The sequence below is a fragment of the Lampris incognitus genome, chromosome 12, assembly GCF_029633865.1.
Source record: "Lampris incognitus isolate fLamInc1 chromosome 12, fLamInc1.hap2, whole genome shotgun sequence".
Classification (NCBI taxonomy): Eukaryota; Metazoa; Chordata; class Actinopteri; order Lampriformes; family Lampridae; genus Lampris; species Lampris incognitus.
The window spans coordinates 33568948-33584106 of NC_079222.1; the positions used below are offsets into that span (position 1 = coordinate 33568948).

Below are 15159 nucleotides of genomic sequence, written 5' to 3' on the forward strand. Positions count from 1 at the left end.
AGGAAAGAGAGAGGAATATATATAGAATAGCCAGACAGAGTCAGAGCAAGCAAGGGTGTTGAACAAATAAAACTGATCAAGGACGCAGATGGAAGAGTACTGTCAAAAGATGAGGAGCTTTTACAGATGGATTATTTCAGTCACCAAATGAATGAAGAGAATAACAGAGAAAGAAGGATGAACCACAACAGAACGAAAAGGACGTGGGAGAGATTACAAGGGATGAGGTGATGAAAGTGTTGCAACGAATAAAAAAATGGAAAAACTGTGGGACTGGACAATATACCAGCAGACGTCTGGAAATACTTAGACAATACTGGCACAGAGTTCCTGACTAGACTCTTCAACAACATAACACAGACTGGGAAAATGCCAGATGAACAGAGGAAGAGCGTAGTGGTACCAATTTACAAGAAACAGGGGATGCTCAACGTTGCTACAACTAGAGAAATTAATGGGACACACAATGAAGTAATGGGAGAGAGTGATTGAAGTGAGACTTAGGAGGGAGTGACTATAGGGAAAGAACAATTTGGATTCATGCCTGGAAGAAATATCCCAGATGCGATATTTGTACTCGGGACCTTAACTGAAAAATACATTGAAGGACAGAAACAATCGCACTGCGTATTTATTGATTTGGAGAAGAGGGGTTTTGGTATTGTGTAAGAGCAAAGGGAGTGGCAGGAAATTACATCAGCATAATTCAGGACATGTACAGGGACTGCAAGACTGTAGTTCAATGTGCAGTGGGAACAACAAGTGAGTCTGAGGTGAAGGTAGGACTGCATCAAGGATCGGCATTGAGTCTTTTCCTGTTTGTGATACTGATGGACAGCCTCACAGAATATCTTAAGAAAGAGCCCCCATGGAGCATGATGTTTGCTGATGACATCATGCTAGCAAATGAGGGCGAGGAAAGGTTGGAGGGAGATCTTGAAGATTGGAGAGAAGTGCTAGAGATTAGAGGACTAAAGATCAGCAGAACAAAGACTGAGTACCTGTGTATAAATAAGCAAGTAGAAAGTCCAGGATTGACATTAGGAGGCGAAGATGTCCCAGAAGTTAATGAATTCAAGTACTTAGGATTGATAATACAGACAGAAGGCAGTGGTAAGAAGGAAGTCAAGACAATGACACAATGTGGGTGGAATTCATGGAGAAAAGTAGCTGGAGTACTTTCTGACAAAAGAATGTCATTGAGGGTAAAGGGCAAGGTACATAAATCAAGGCCTGCCATGCTCTATGGTATGGAAGCAATGACAACAACAGAGAGGCTAAAATCTGCATCACGGGTAGCAGAGATGAACATGCTGCGCTGGTCCTTGAGAGTCACTAGAAAAGACCGGAAGAGAAATGAAGAAGTGAGAGAAACATTCAAGATCAGAAGAATGGATGAGAAGTTGAGAGAGACAAGATTGAGATGGTTTGGACATGTAGAGAGGAGGCATAGACTATATAGGAAAGAAGGTATTGGACCTGGAAATACCTGGCAAAAGAAAATGAGGAAGACCAAAGAATAGATGGAGGGACCAGATAGAGGAGGACACGAGGAGGGTTGAACTACGGGAGAGGGATGCATCAGACAGAAAGCTACGGAGGGCAAAAATCCACTGTGGCGACCCCTGAGAAACAGAGAACAAGCAGAAAGAAGAAGAAGAAGAAGAAGAAGAAGAAGAAGAAGAAGAAGAAGAAGAAGAAGAAGAAGAAGAAGAAAAAGCAGGAGGAGGAGGAGAAGAAGAAACAATAGAAATATATCAACAGACATCAATACAGTGCTGTATCGGCCATACTAAATTACCCCTAGGTATGAATGTGTGTGTGTGTGTGTGTGTGTGTGTGTGTGTGTGTGTGTGGTGGCCCTGCGGCCTGTCCAGGGTGTCTCTCCGCCTGCCGCCCAATGACTGCTGGGATAGGCTCCAGCATCCCTGCAACCTTGAGAGCAGGATAAGTGATTCGGATCATGGATGGATGGATGGATGGACGTCAGTACAGATGTAGAGAATATGGAACTCAATTTTGAAGAATATAGGAGCTGGTTTTGAAATGTGCATGTGATTTAAAATGATATAAATACAATATAAAAGTATAAAATTAATCTGAAGGAAAATAACTGGCTCTAAACCCACTGTGGTCAGTGGGTGTCATATAATTATGTCTATATTACAATATATTGACATATCGACAGCTGGTGGTTGCTTATGGCATGAAAGAGGCTTGTGCTGTCTCATAAAGAATTTACTTGACTCACTGGATTATAATATAGATGTCATTATATGAGAGTGGGTATGTGTGCTAGATAACCTAGCTGACTATCAATGCCTGTTGCCATGAAGAAAGAAAGAAAGAAGGAAAGAAAGGAAGAGAGCCACTTTATTTATTTCATTTTTCAGTTACAATGAATTTGATCTCTGCATGTAACCCATCCTGTTTTATAGGAGCAGTGGGCGGCTGCAGCGCTCAGGGATCAACTCCAGTACTTCTTTCCATTGCCTTGCTCAGGGGCACAGGCAGGAGTATTAACTCTAACATGCATGTCTTTTTTATGGTAGGAGGAAACTGGAGCACCCAGAGGGAACCCACGCAGACACGGGGAGAATATGAAAACTCCACAAAGGACCCGGGATGGTCTGGGGTTTGAACCCAGGACCTTCTTGCTGTGAGGCAAGAGTGCTAACCACTGGGTCACCGTGATTAAGCAGGTGTGTGTTATGGGGTGGGGTCAAGTCAACTGAACATGAAGTTATTATATAACCTAATAACTTCAAGTCTAGTTACCGATTATACTAACAAGCTAGGTTAATGTGGTGACCAGGATAAGGTTGGCCACAGCATGGTTCAAGCACTGATTATTGTAATGGACCCTGGAGAATAACATATTACTAGCTCTTTACCTGAAAACCAATGCTGGACAGTTATCATTCATTAGTGTTTTCTGATGACAAATGTAGACTTTTGGCCACATGAGTCCATTACATTTAATATATTCTGTACTAGTCCCTAAAAAAAGACATACTTCTCAGAGATGAACTTCTTAGTCGAGCATGAGACACTGCTGTTTGTAGGACATCTTATATATATATATATATATATATATATATATATATATACACACACATACATACACACACATACATACACACACATATATATATACACATACGTATGTATGTGTATATATATATATACACATACACATGCACATATACATTATACACACACACATACATACATATGTGGGTGTATGTATGTATATATATGTATATATGTGTATGTATATATGTGTATATATGTATATATATATATGTGTGTGTGTATGTATGTATATATATATATATACACATACATACATACATACATACATACATACATACATACATACATACATACATACATACATACATACATACATACACGTATATTTGAAAACAACCAGAGGGAACACTACCACTATACAAGTCTCAGTGTTTTGTAGTTGACAAATAGTTCACTAATTCACTCAGCATAGTGCAAATTTACATTTTTATTTCGATTGTTAAGTTTTTTTTTTACATTGAATTTCTGTGAAATGCAAGCTGATAAGAACAAGGTAGTGCTATTTGCTAGCTATAGAGCAAAGTTGATATTTGAACTTGTAAAATAACCACCATCACCTGTGTGTGTGTGTGTGTCCAGTGATTAGAGAAAAGGCGATTACGTACAACACATCCGAATGAGTCGGGGTATGCTCGAAAATAAAAACACAACACGTAACTATTTACTTTCCAAGTATATTTAATTGGCACAGTAAACACAATACAAAGTATTCAGTGCTCTGAAACACAAGCGTAGGCGACCAAATGGAACACAAACAAAAAAGTGCAAAACACACCATTTGGTTGACCTTGTAAAAAAAGGAATAGAAGTCTTACTTAGCAAAGCAGAAAAGGTAATGGTAAGACCTTCAATAGTTAAAATAGATGTTTGTCTTTTTTCTTAAGTTTAAACTTTTATTCATATATATTCTCTCTGATTCCATCACGCCATCACTCCTGTACAGGCAGTCTACTCTGGATATTTACCGAAGGTTTGCGGTGGTCTCAGTGAAGACCCCCCTGGAAAAGGGGATGCGGCAGGTAGATGGTCTGTAACCTCTCCCATTTAACTGGGCATTTGTGCCCTACAAAAACACGTCCGTCTTTCTGTGTGAAACCCGGTCCACATCGTCATTTATGTGTTACAATTTTTCATTATTCAGGAAAAAAAATAGTGGTTTTGTTTGATATTTTGACAAGTTGAGCGATGGTGGCAAAAAAAACAAAAACGTGGGAGTTCTAAAACTGATTTGCTTTATTCCTTCAAGTAACTGAGTCCATATGGGCTAAGCTTATTTGCAGCTGGACACTGTTATCGTTATCCCATATAAAATCTATTTATTATATTCTGCATTCACTCAAATGACACTTCAACTGTGGCATTAATTCACAAAGCAAAACAATGTATTTGTTACTTATATTTGCGTTTCATTAGATTCAGTCCCTTAGTTAGGCAGAACAAAGTGGCTGGTAAAGCAGGTGCAACAATGATTTCCAGCTTAAAAAATAAGTCATGAAATAAAAAGCAAAGTTTCTTTGACCCATCGTCATACAAAAAAATAAAAGAACAAAAAAAAATGTTAAAATTATGTATGTGCCTTTGAGGGAAGTGAATAGGCAAAATCACTTCTCGAGTCTGACTGTGTTCTCGTCAGAAAAAAAAACTCCCCTGTTGCCACCAAACTTTACGAAAATTACCTCTTAAATCTTCCACCATACCACATATAACATCAGCAACATTCTCTCATACTCCAGACAGTGAGACCGTAAACTAAAAACCCGGTTCTGGCCCAAATAACGCGTCAATGTGCCTTGTCTTAATAGTTCAGTCACATACTCACAGGACGTTGTGTGGGAGAGAATCACAGTATTTTCATATACAGTAGACAGTAAATGGACCATGCTAAATACATCTGACATAAATAACTTTTACAAATCTCGTTTTTGGGTACACTGTCTGCTGGTTGGACCATGTGGAGGTTTTTGAAATACTGACGTCACCACACAGTGATCACTGTAAATGAACAGCCACTTGCATCAGACACTTGTTAGAACGGGAGCGACGCGAACATCACATACACGCCGTATGTTTTCAGTATGACACATAGGACAACACATTCATCACCCACCTACGCATAACATCGATCAGAGACATTTTTTGGGTCCCTACCAGGTTTATTTTTTTTTATATGTTTACAGTGAGAAGATTAAATCGGGGGCACTATTAAGAGGAGATCACTCGCTCACTGTTAAAACACAGATGAACATGCTTGCTGCAGCAAATTATCAGTCAGTGACAAGCCAACGAAAGAAAATAATTATAAAAAAAAAAAAGTAAAAATAACCACAGGCACAAAACCCAAATGGTGGCATACAGGTTAATCAAAGAATGTGACCAGGCAATGGGGTTAGCCAAACAGAAAGGCCGGTAGCAGGGGGTGTTTGCCGGTCCCCTGGGCTGTCAGCAGAGGGGCGAGGAGGAGACAGGGCAAGCATGCAGCACACCATCACACCGAGATGCCCTGCACCAGCTGTCAGCGCTCAGAGTAGCCAAAGGACAGCTTGTGCTGCTTAAGAAGGAGAAGGTTGTGGGGGTTGTGGAGGTTGGGGAGGTGGGGGTGGTCAGAGAGAGGAGCAGACACCAAATACAAGAATCTAGTTGTTGGGTTAGAGTGTGTGTATGGCGAATGAGGCAGATCCATTTTCACATAGATCAGACACAACAACAGACCCCAGCCACTCATCACAAAGAAGAAGGGCGCTGGTCTCTCCTTTTCTCTCCCACGGGCTGAGATCTGCAAATATAAAGCTGAGGTTTGTGAGTGGAATAAAGGTCGAGGCCGTCTCAAGCCCTACTGTGAGTCCAGGAAGCTGGAAGACTCTTTTTGGGTGATGCTGCCGAGTAAACGAGGGAGTGAGGAATCTGTTTCTATCACATGACAGATCAACACAGTCGCACACAAACACACCAGGCTGAATGGGAAGGTTCGTCGAGGGGCTACGGCTTCCTATCCTCGCCATTCAAGACGGAGTCCGTGGCCTGCTAGGCGGAGTGTTCAGGTCGTCTCCAAGCTGGTCTTCTTCCTGTCTCTGACCACACCCTGATTTGTGTGTGTGTGTGTGTGTGTGTTGGCTGGGGCAAAAGGTACTGGAAGGGAGCAGCGGCGGGGCAGAGGCACATTCAGAGTGAGGAAGCCAACAGCCGCCATCTTTATGACGTGGTGCAAGCTGGTTAGTTATATTGAGAAGCAAAGCTTTGCCGAGACAACGAAAACAAAAAATCATTTTGTGTTTTGTGTGTGTGTGTGCAACTGAATTGTACTGATGTTAAGAATGGAAAGGTTACGGGCGTTAAATTTCAATAAATCTCATATTGTCGCCTCACATCAGAGTTTTGTAACACGATGAACAGATCAAATATAATCGTTTGAAAATTGAGATGCATGAAAATCAGCCTAGTAAATTTAGGTCGTCTTTCTCTCTCTTTAACTTTATGAGCATTTTGGGGAACATGGTTGTTTCTCCGAGGGTGCTTGCCCTGCCATTCCTCAGCCAGCCTCGCACTTTTAGGAATCTGAAATTCAAGATAGGAAATACAAACATAAAAATAACAAACAAAAAAAAAAGTTAGATGGATTTTGAAGAAATAAAGTAAAATACAGCAGGGGAAAAAAAAGTATACAGTTTCCGCGATTTTGACCTACCTTCAACAAACGATGCTGGTACATTAGTATATGTTATCTCTGCATACCAGCTACCTGCTGTTACCTTCCATTAAAGGAAATTTAGCGTCGTCCCCTTTGGTTTCTTAACTGATATGAATGCATGTGCAAAAGCAGCCGTTTAAACTTGTCAAACTTGTCACGATATGCCGAAGCCCACATGAAGAGTGCAGGAAAAAAATCCCAGAAAACGGTGCAGCATGCACCCACATTAAATGGTGCAGCATGCACCCACATTTCAAGGTAAGGCTACACGACATTCACAGGAGGCATGAAATGTGTGTTAAGAGCACAGATGGAAATGACGACTACCAGTTCAACAATAACCGCATGCTGCACCAGTAACAAGCCATCAGACCACACAGAAAAAAATTAATAAAATAAAAATTACTGTAGAAAATTGTTGAGCAGGAACAATTCTATTTGTGTTATTGGAAAAATATCCGAGAAACGTTTGAGTCAATGGAACTACAAAATAATGACCAGTGCCAGCATCAGACCCATGCGGGACACCACAACGCTTTAGTATCATTCTGTAACGCCGTCCTCACCATAGAGCTTAGCACAGTTATCTGTCCATCCTGTATTTCTTTACCACTGGCCTGGAAGAGAGGACCAGAGCAGCCCGGCACCATCATCACCGAGAAGGAATTTCACTTTCAGAAAATAAATACATCTTTACAGGGTGTCTAATCTGCAGGTACTTCTACTCATCTGGGATTAATGGTTTTGAATAATTCTCACCAGGGGATGGTTATTTTCACAACTGCACTCTGACAACACTAATAAACTAAACTAAAGCATGCAACACCAGTGAGTTTGTGCATTCAGCATTTTTACATGTTCATTTCTTATTACAGTATATAAAAATATTTTTTTTCATATATATTTTTTACAGCATATTTAAATCAAATTTAACCATATTCATGATTGTACAACTGGCATGCTTAACTATTAAATATGGCAAATGACAAAAACACAATCAGGTTGTGTGATCGTTTAAGTTTCGCCCCCGACTTTGAGTTGATGGTAAAACTATTTAAAACACATTACGTTTCCACATTCATAGTATGTAGTGATTCATCACCAAGGTGTCTCTGAAATATTTCCCGTTACCAAACAGATCTCTGAGTACTGCTGATTTGCGTCCAGGTTTTGAGCAAAATATAAATTTGAACTTTCACATTTCGACAGTAAAAAAATGTAAAATTTTGTCAAGTGCTGTGCATGGGAGTTTTTCAGCGGACAACAGGTCGTTCTTCCCATTACGCCGAGATGTGACGATGTGCCTCACGCTCTCGTCCTCTATAACTACTAGGTGGCATTTCACTTAACTTGAAAAGAGTTTTACCCCAGCCTGTCTCTGGTATTTTACTGTCTTCTAGTGTGTTCTTTGACATCACGACACGGTATGTAATAATGTCTTTCCTTACTGACCCCACCTGTGAGGCACGCTGGACGAAATCACACTGGTCCATCCCTCCAGGAGGGAGTGGGGGTACATCTAAGCTGTTAATGGTTACCTTAAATCTCCACAAAGTTTTCCCACCGATATTTGCCCTCCTCACCTCAGCAAGTGAAAGAAAGTTGCCTGAATCACAACGACAAATGAGAAATACTTGCGGTGTTAAATGTACGTCATAGCACCTTTGGCATTCGTTTCCAAATAGACCTCGATGTAGGATGTGGGCACATATCCCTCTTCGTCCTCGTTCCTGCGCACTCGCGTCCAGCCGTCTCCTTTGTCTTCCTCTATGACGTACAGCAGCTCTCCTTCTGTCACTGGAATAGTGCCCTCGTTATGACCTGCGAGAGGACGGAGACATGAGGAGCTGTGGAGAACTGAAGGACGGCATACTGAGGTAGCAAATAAAACTGTAAAGTGAGACGTTCAAACTGATTTCTTCATAATTATAATAATAATCATAAAATTTATATAGCGCTTTTCTAGACACCTAAAGCGCTTCACGTTGAAGGGGGAAACTCACTTCAACCACCACCAATGTGTAGCACCACCTTGGTGATGTACGGCAGCCATTTTGACCAGAACGCTCAACGCATCAGCTTGAGGTGGAGAGGGAGGAGTCATTGAGACAATCACATGGGGGGACGACTAGAAGGCCAGATGGAGAAAACCAGGTTGGGAATTTTGTCAGGACACCGGGGCGGGGACCCCCCTACTCCTTGTGATAAGTGCCATGTGATCTTTATTGACCACAGTGAGTCAGGGCCTTGGTTTAACGTCTCATTCGAAGGATGGCATTTCCTACAGTACAGTTTCCCAGTCACTGCACTGGGGCATTGGGATTTGATATTTGTTGTTTTCATTGGGACCAGAGGGAAGACTGCCCCCTACTGGCCCACCAAGGACCTTGTCATTTTACATTTAGTAAATGTATTCAATGTGTTCTTTAGGCATCAAGTTTATAAAGACACACTTCTGTCGAGACTTGCAACCAGCTCATTGTAGGAGGGAAAGAGGTATGAGGGGGACTAAAAAGGGGCTGCACTGAGTCTTTCTTTTTTCATTTCGCAAAAATCGGTGCTGTAAATATACATTTCACATCTCCTCTCATTGTTATGGAGGCTGTCTTGAAACTGTTAAATGACTTAGTCATTTGCATTCCATTCGTATTACATTTTCTCTGGCCCGACTGAAGACATATCAACTTTACAGCCCTGTCAACACACACCGACTGCAAAGCAAATGCATTGTTACTATGGCCAAAACTTAGTCTTTGTTTTCTTCTTTTTTTTTTGTCATACTTAAAGATGAATCTAAATGATCCAGAGTATTTCAAAAACCTTTCATCAAACATAGAAAGAAATCGTATCTATTTTTTTAAGCAATAACCTGCTTCAGGCCATGCAATAAGACACAACACACCTTTGCTGTGATATAATTTCAATATACTATGGCTTGTTGGGTTATTTCTTGAACATACCATACAATCTGTTGGAGAGTTACAAGATTTGTTGGACTACATTTGATAAATTCGCTCTTGTTAAAATTCAGCTAAAACAACCCAACCACAATCTCCATGTTTCAGCCCCTCCACTAATGGAAATATTAGTGCTATTGTTGTATAAGACAACTGAATAATCTTTATAAAATTGTGAATAAGTAAAAATTACTGTTTCATCGCATTTCATCAATTATTTTTCACAATTTAGCTCCTTCAGTAGTAGTTGTATATCATTACTTTTTTTTCTTTTTGTCAAGGAATGACATTTTGATTGGTATAGCTTAATGAGCTCGAGATTTCAGTAGAGTCATTCTTTATTTAGCGTTTATGACTTTATTACGCGTGAATAAGTTAATCATTGTAACGAAATAGAAAGCGATTGTACAGAAAACGGCTTGTGTTCTAATGTAAAAGGTGTCTGAAATTCAGATTTGACCAGAAATGTAAAGCGCTTTGAGTGGCTGTTGCAGCTAGAAAAGCGCTACATAAAATGCAACTTGATTGATTGATTGATTGGTTGATTGATTGATTACTGCCAAGGACTCGTGAATTTACTATATTTGTACTGTTTTGCAACAATTTATAAAAATGGTAAAATTACAATGAAAAGATTTGGCTTTTTTCCAATATAATTGTATTGACATGTGTGCATGGGCAAGAGCATCTGTTGTAGCACATTTGGCTTTCGTATTCCAAATATGTTCGGTAATATCTACCTTCAAAGGGATAGATGGCCTTGCAGGTGCCGATGGTGGGCAGGACCTCCTCATCATCAAACTCGTCATCGAATTCCGATGTGGTGGACGTGGGGACGGGGTTGTTGTTGGCTTTGACCTGAGACTCTGAATTCTGCTCCTCCGTGTAACTGCCATCTGGGCTGCTCAAGAGTCAACACACACACACACACACACACACACACACACACACACACACACACACACACACACACACACACAGTGTAACTATACACATTAATATTGCATGTAAGTGTGCGTACGTGTGTATGTGTACAGTCCTCCTTATGTGTGCGAAGCAATCAAGTGTGAGCATGTTGTTATATTATTTATTTTTTTCCCATTACCTCTCTCTGTCCTGGGCGCAACTGTTGCCCACTGACGTGCTGTTCTGTGTCTCATAGAGTCCACTTTGTCTCCTTTGTGTGTCGCTTTTAGACGGCATTCGTCCCTCCACTTCTGCTAACCAGCTCTGAGACAGACACAAACGTGTGATGGTTGCAGATTGTGTACTATTTGGAAAGCACCTCTTCAGATAGACATAACACCTTTGTCTACATCTCCATTTGATTCTGATTATGGGGTTTTCCAGGTCATCTTTCTGGAACCTTCTCTAGAGCATCAGCAGTGGTGGGTAGAGTAGACAAAAACAGTACTCAAGTAAAAGTATAGTTACTTTATAATAATATTTACTCAGGTAGAAGTTAAAGTACTCATAAAAACAACTACTTGACTAAGAGTAAAAAAGTATCTCATTAAAAAAAAAACTAATGAAGTAGTGAGTAACTTCCATCCATTATCCAAATCACTTATCCTACACAGGGTCATGGGGATGCTGGAGCTTACTCCAGTAGTCATTGGGCGGCAGGCGGGGAGACACCCTGGACAGGCCGCCAGGCCATCACAGGACCGAAACATTCACACCTAGGGACAATTCACCTGACCTACATGTCTTTATAATTTTTTTTTTTTTTCAAAAGACCTATCCTGTAGTCATTTCAGGTTAAACACCAGAAAGATTTATATTTTTTTTTGTTAGTGAAAGACATAAAACAACACTAAGTGTTGATCTGTTGCTCCTGACTAACCTGGTGTCCTGGTGTTAAGGAGTCTGGTGATGTACAACCAGTCTGGCCTGGCAGCTCTGACCCTGATCCCTGAAACCTTTACCCATGTGTACTGTCTGCTGTTTGAACTGTTGACTCTACTAGCACTGATGAAATCAAACTGTGGCAACAACCTGGATAAAGTGATGGAAGATTGTAAATGTTGTTCTTAACTCGTCCTGTCCTGTCACTTGTCACCGAGGGCCAGAAGGAGGAGGATGATAACATCGTTATCCTCCTTCTCCTGGCTCTCAAATGATAGGCAGGTCCACCGCCGCCCCCCCCCCCCCCGTCACTCTGTGCCTCTTGACCGGGCTCGGCTGCAGCAGCTGCCGGGGAGGTTACGCACACAGTAGCGACACTAACGCCACGCACACTGGGTCCCTCTGATACTGTTGCTATGTCATCTACGGCCATTTTATCTTTCTCCCAATTATCATGCAGTTTAGGAGACTCCAGGTTTACATTTTGTGGGGTTTCACTTGTTTCCCCGCAGCCATTGGCCTCATAACCCCACCCACCCTGCTTCAGCCGCCTGGGCAGCGGCTTCTGCATCCTCTGCTTCCCCCTCCACATGTGGGCAAGCGAAGCTGCTTGTGTCCCATGACCCCACACTCAAAACTCTTCCTACTACCTGAACTTACATATGTCGTTTGGGCTATGGGTCGTCCCGGTCGCTGCTCCACCCCTTCTGCCCATCGGGCTGCAGACTACCACATGCTTCTTCTGATACACGTGGAGTCGCCAGCCGCTTCTTTTCACCTGTCCATCAGGAGTTTTGCCAGGGGGATGTAGCATGTGGGAGGATCACGCTATTTCCCCCAGCACCCCCCCCCCGAACAGGTGCCCCAACCGACCAGAGGAGAAGCTAGTGCAGTGATCAGGACACACACCCACATCCGGCTTCCCACCCACAGACACAGCCAATTGTGTCTGTAGGGACACCCGACCAAGCCGGCGGTAACATGGGGATTCGAACTGGCGATCCCTGTGTTGGTACATATTTATAATTCATAAAAACATCAGACTATGGAACCTGGATCAGTATGTCATGGATCAGTAATGTCAGCCTGATATCCAATGAGTGAATTAAGTCAATATCGCCACCTGATGCCGATCTGATTGGTCCCCGCTCTCATCAAAGTAAGGAGACGTGTGTAGCCAAGTTTAACGGAGTAGAAGTACATATATTGTCTCGCAGATGTACTTGAGTAAGAGTAAACAACTACTCTTAGAAATACAATTTATTATAAAAATACTTAAGTACATGTAATGGAGTAAATCTAACGTGTGACTACCCACTTCTGAACAAAAGTCTACAGCTTCCTGCTCCACAGCAGCATTTATTGTCCTAATAAGGAAGACCAGCATGCTACTCTGGAAGTCCCCCAGCGGGAGAGGCATGTTTGAACCTGTCATTATCTCCTGTGCCAAATAAACCAACCGTGGATGCATTGCCAACACTAACACTTCCCGAGCTGACAGATGAGCCCGGCACGCATCTCACCTCAAATTTCTGCACTTCAAACTGGAGCTTCTCAATATTCTGTCCTATCTCCGTTAGCCTGGGGTCCACGCTGGTAGGGTCTCCCATCTGAGGGTTCTTTATGTACACATCTTTCATCTTAGTTAGGGCATCTCTGGGGAGGCAAAATATTACCAAACTGTGAGCACAATTTATTCAGATTTGTCACGGAAAAGAAGGGCTGAAGGTGAACTGCCTGTTCTGAAAACTGTAGTGAGAAAGCAACTACTTGCTGCACTAAAGCCAAACAGCTGACGGCACGTATAAATACCTCTGGTCCGTCTCTTTTTGGATTTCCTTGCTCAGTTCATCTATCTTGCCCTGCAGCTTCTTCCGCCTCTGCTCTGGGGGTAGGTTGCTGAAATCTTCTGGTCCAGAGCCCTGAGAGAGAAAAGCCCACAACGCCTCAAAGGTGAACCACAACATGGGATGGAGCAAGACTTAGAAACAGAGGAATGTGGTTCTGATTATACTTAGGAGCCTTAAGGCGCAGTATCTCCTTGTAATCTGAACCCTGAAAACTATTATTAAGAATTAAGAAACAAATGGATAAATGTCGGGTAGCTCTTTTGCTGGCAATGAAATTTAAAATGAGACACTGCAACTTTCACACCCACTGAGAATGAGAAGATGAGTCTGGCGATTACATAAAATACTGGCTACATCCTACTATGACTCGCTGTGCTGACTATTTAATAGCTGTGATAATATTACCCCACTCTGCCGAGCCATCCCGGTTGCTGCTCCACCCCTTCTGCTGATCCGGGGAGGGCTGCAGACTACCACATGCCTCCTCCGACACATGTGGAGTTGCCAGCCGCTTCTTTTCACCTGACAGTGAGGAGTTTCGCCAGGGGGACGTAGCCCGTGGGAGGATCACGCTATTCCCCCTCTCCCCCGATCAGGCGCCCCCACCAACCAGAGGAGGAGCTAGTGCAGCAACCAGGACGCATACCCACATCCGGCTTCCCACCGGATGTGGCCGTACAGACACGGCCAATTGTGTCTGTACGGACGCCCGACCAAGCCGGAAGTAACACGGGGATTCGAACTGGCGATCCCCTTGTCGGTAGGCAACGGAATAGACCGCCACGCTACCCGGACGCCCCAGAACTGTGCCTTCTTAAAAGGACAAATCTACAAACGAGTGTACTTGGCAGGACAGAGGGCAACATATGTAGTTCTTGATAAGAAAGTTTCCTGTTATACTGAACTGATGAGTTATATTACTTGAAAGTCTCTTAAAACTTCTGAAGACATGAAACATGGATAAACACATAACGCTAGCTAGTCCATTGGCTAAAAGAGAAAGATTTAATGGATTATTTACATTATAACTAAAAAAAAAAAATTGTTGGACGATTGCGTTGTAATGTCAGTACCAACAATGAAGAAAATCTGAAATGAATTTCCATTGATTGTGAATATATATCTTAAATAATATATATAACATATAATATAAAATAATACATATAACGTAATATAATATATGTGTGTGTGTGTGTGTGTGCGTGTGGACTGGATAGGTCAGGTTTTTTTTTTTTTGCATCTCATTGACATGGGTGCACAGTGTCATTAAAGGATTTACAGTAGTTTCTATTATTAAGACAGGATTCACTGCATATTTAACTGGATCAAAGACAGCAGATGGTTACCATGACGACCTTACCCATTCACCCTGTATCACCACACAACACTTACCAGACATGCAATATAACAAACAGCTGTCAATCATCATGCACTGATACATGCTGCCCTACCAATGACAGGCTACATGAATATAACGTGATCATATTCTATATGGAAACATCTGATTTAATATCAAATCAAATCAAATGACAACTGCAACAATTTCTGACAACCACATTCAATTTTTATCTTAATATGATTAACAATAATAAGAAGAAGACAATAAGAATTATTAGTTCATTTGTATTATCTGTATAGTTCATTCTTATGTATTATCTAAGAAACACATTTTTCCGAATGAACAGTTAATATTAATGATATTAAATTTTCACTACAGAGTTAT

General features: G+C 41.7%; 1 protein-coding gene across 10 annotated transcripts in view; it reads right to left on the minus strand.

Annotated features, from left to right (window-relative positions):
• Positions 1 to 5658: 5658 nt before the first annotated feature.
• The window catches only part of LOC130121492 (formin-binding protein 1), a 91049-nt gene continuing 81548 nt past the window's right edge, over positions 5659 to 15159 (minus strand). For 9 of the 10 annotated variants that reach the window (XM_056290299.1, XM_056290307.1, XM_056290306.1 and 6 more), the window contains 5 exons: positions 13399 to 13508; positions 13110 to 13242; positions 10844 to 10968; positions 10479 to 10639; positions 8424 to 8602 (listed from right to left, as the gene is read on the minus strand). In XM_056290299.1, the coding sequence (XP_056146274.1) occupies positions 8424 to 8602; positions 10479 to 10639; positions 10844 to 10968; positions 13110 to 13242; positions 13399 to 13508 (708 nt within the window). Of the gene's footprint in view, positions 6649 to 8423; positions 8603 to 10478; positions 10640 to 10843; positions 10969 to 13109; positions 13243 to 13398; positions 13509 to 15159 lie in introns of those variants that run through there. The other variant, XM_056290298.1, reaches the window with a different exon arrangement.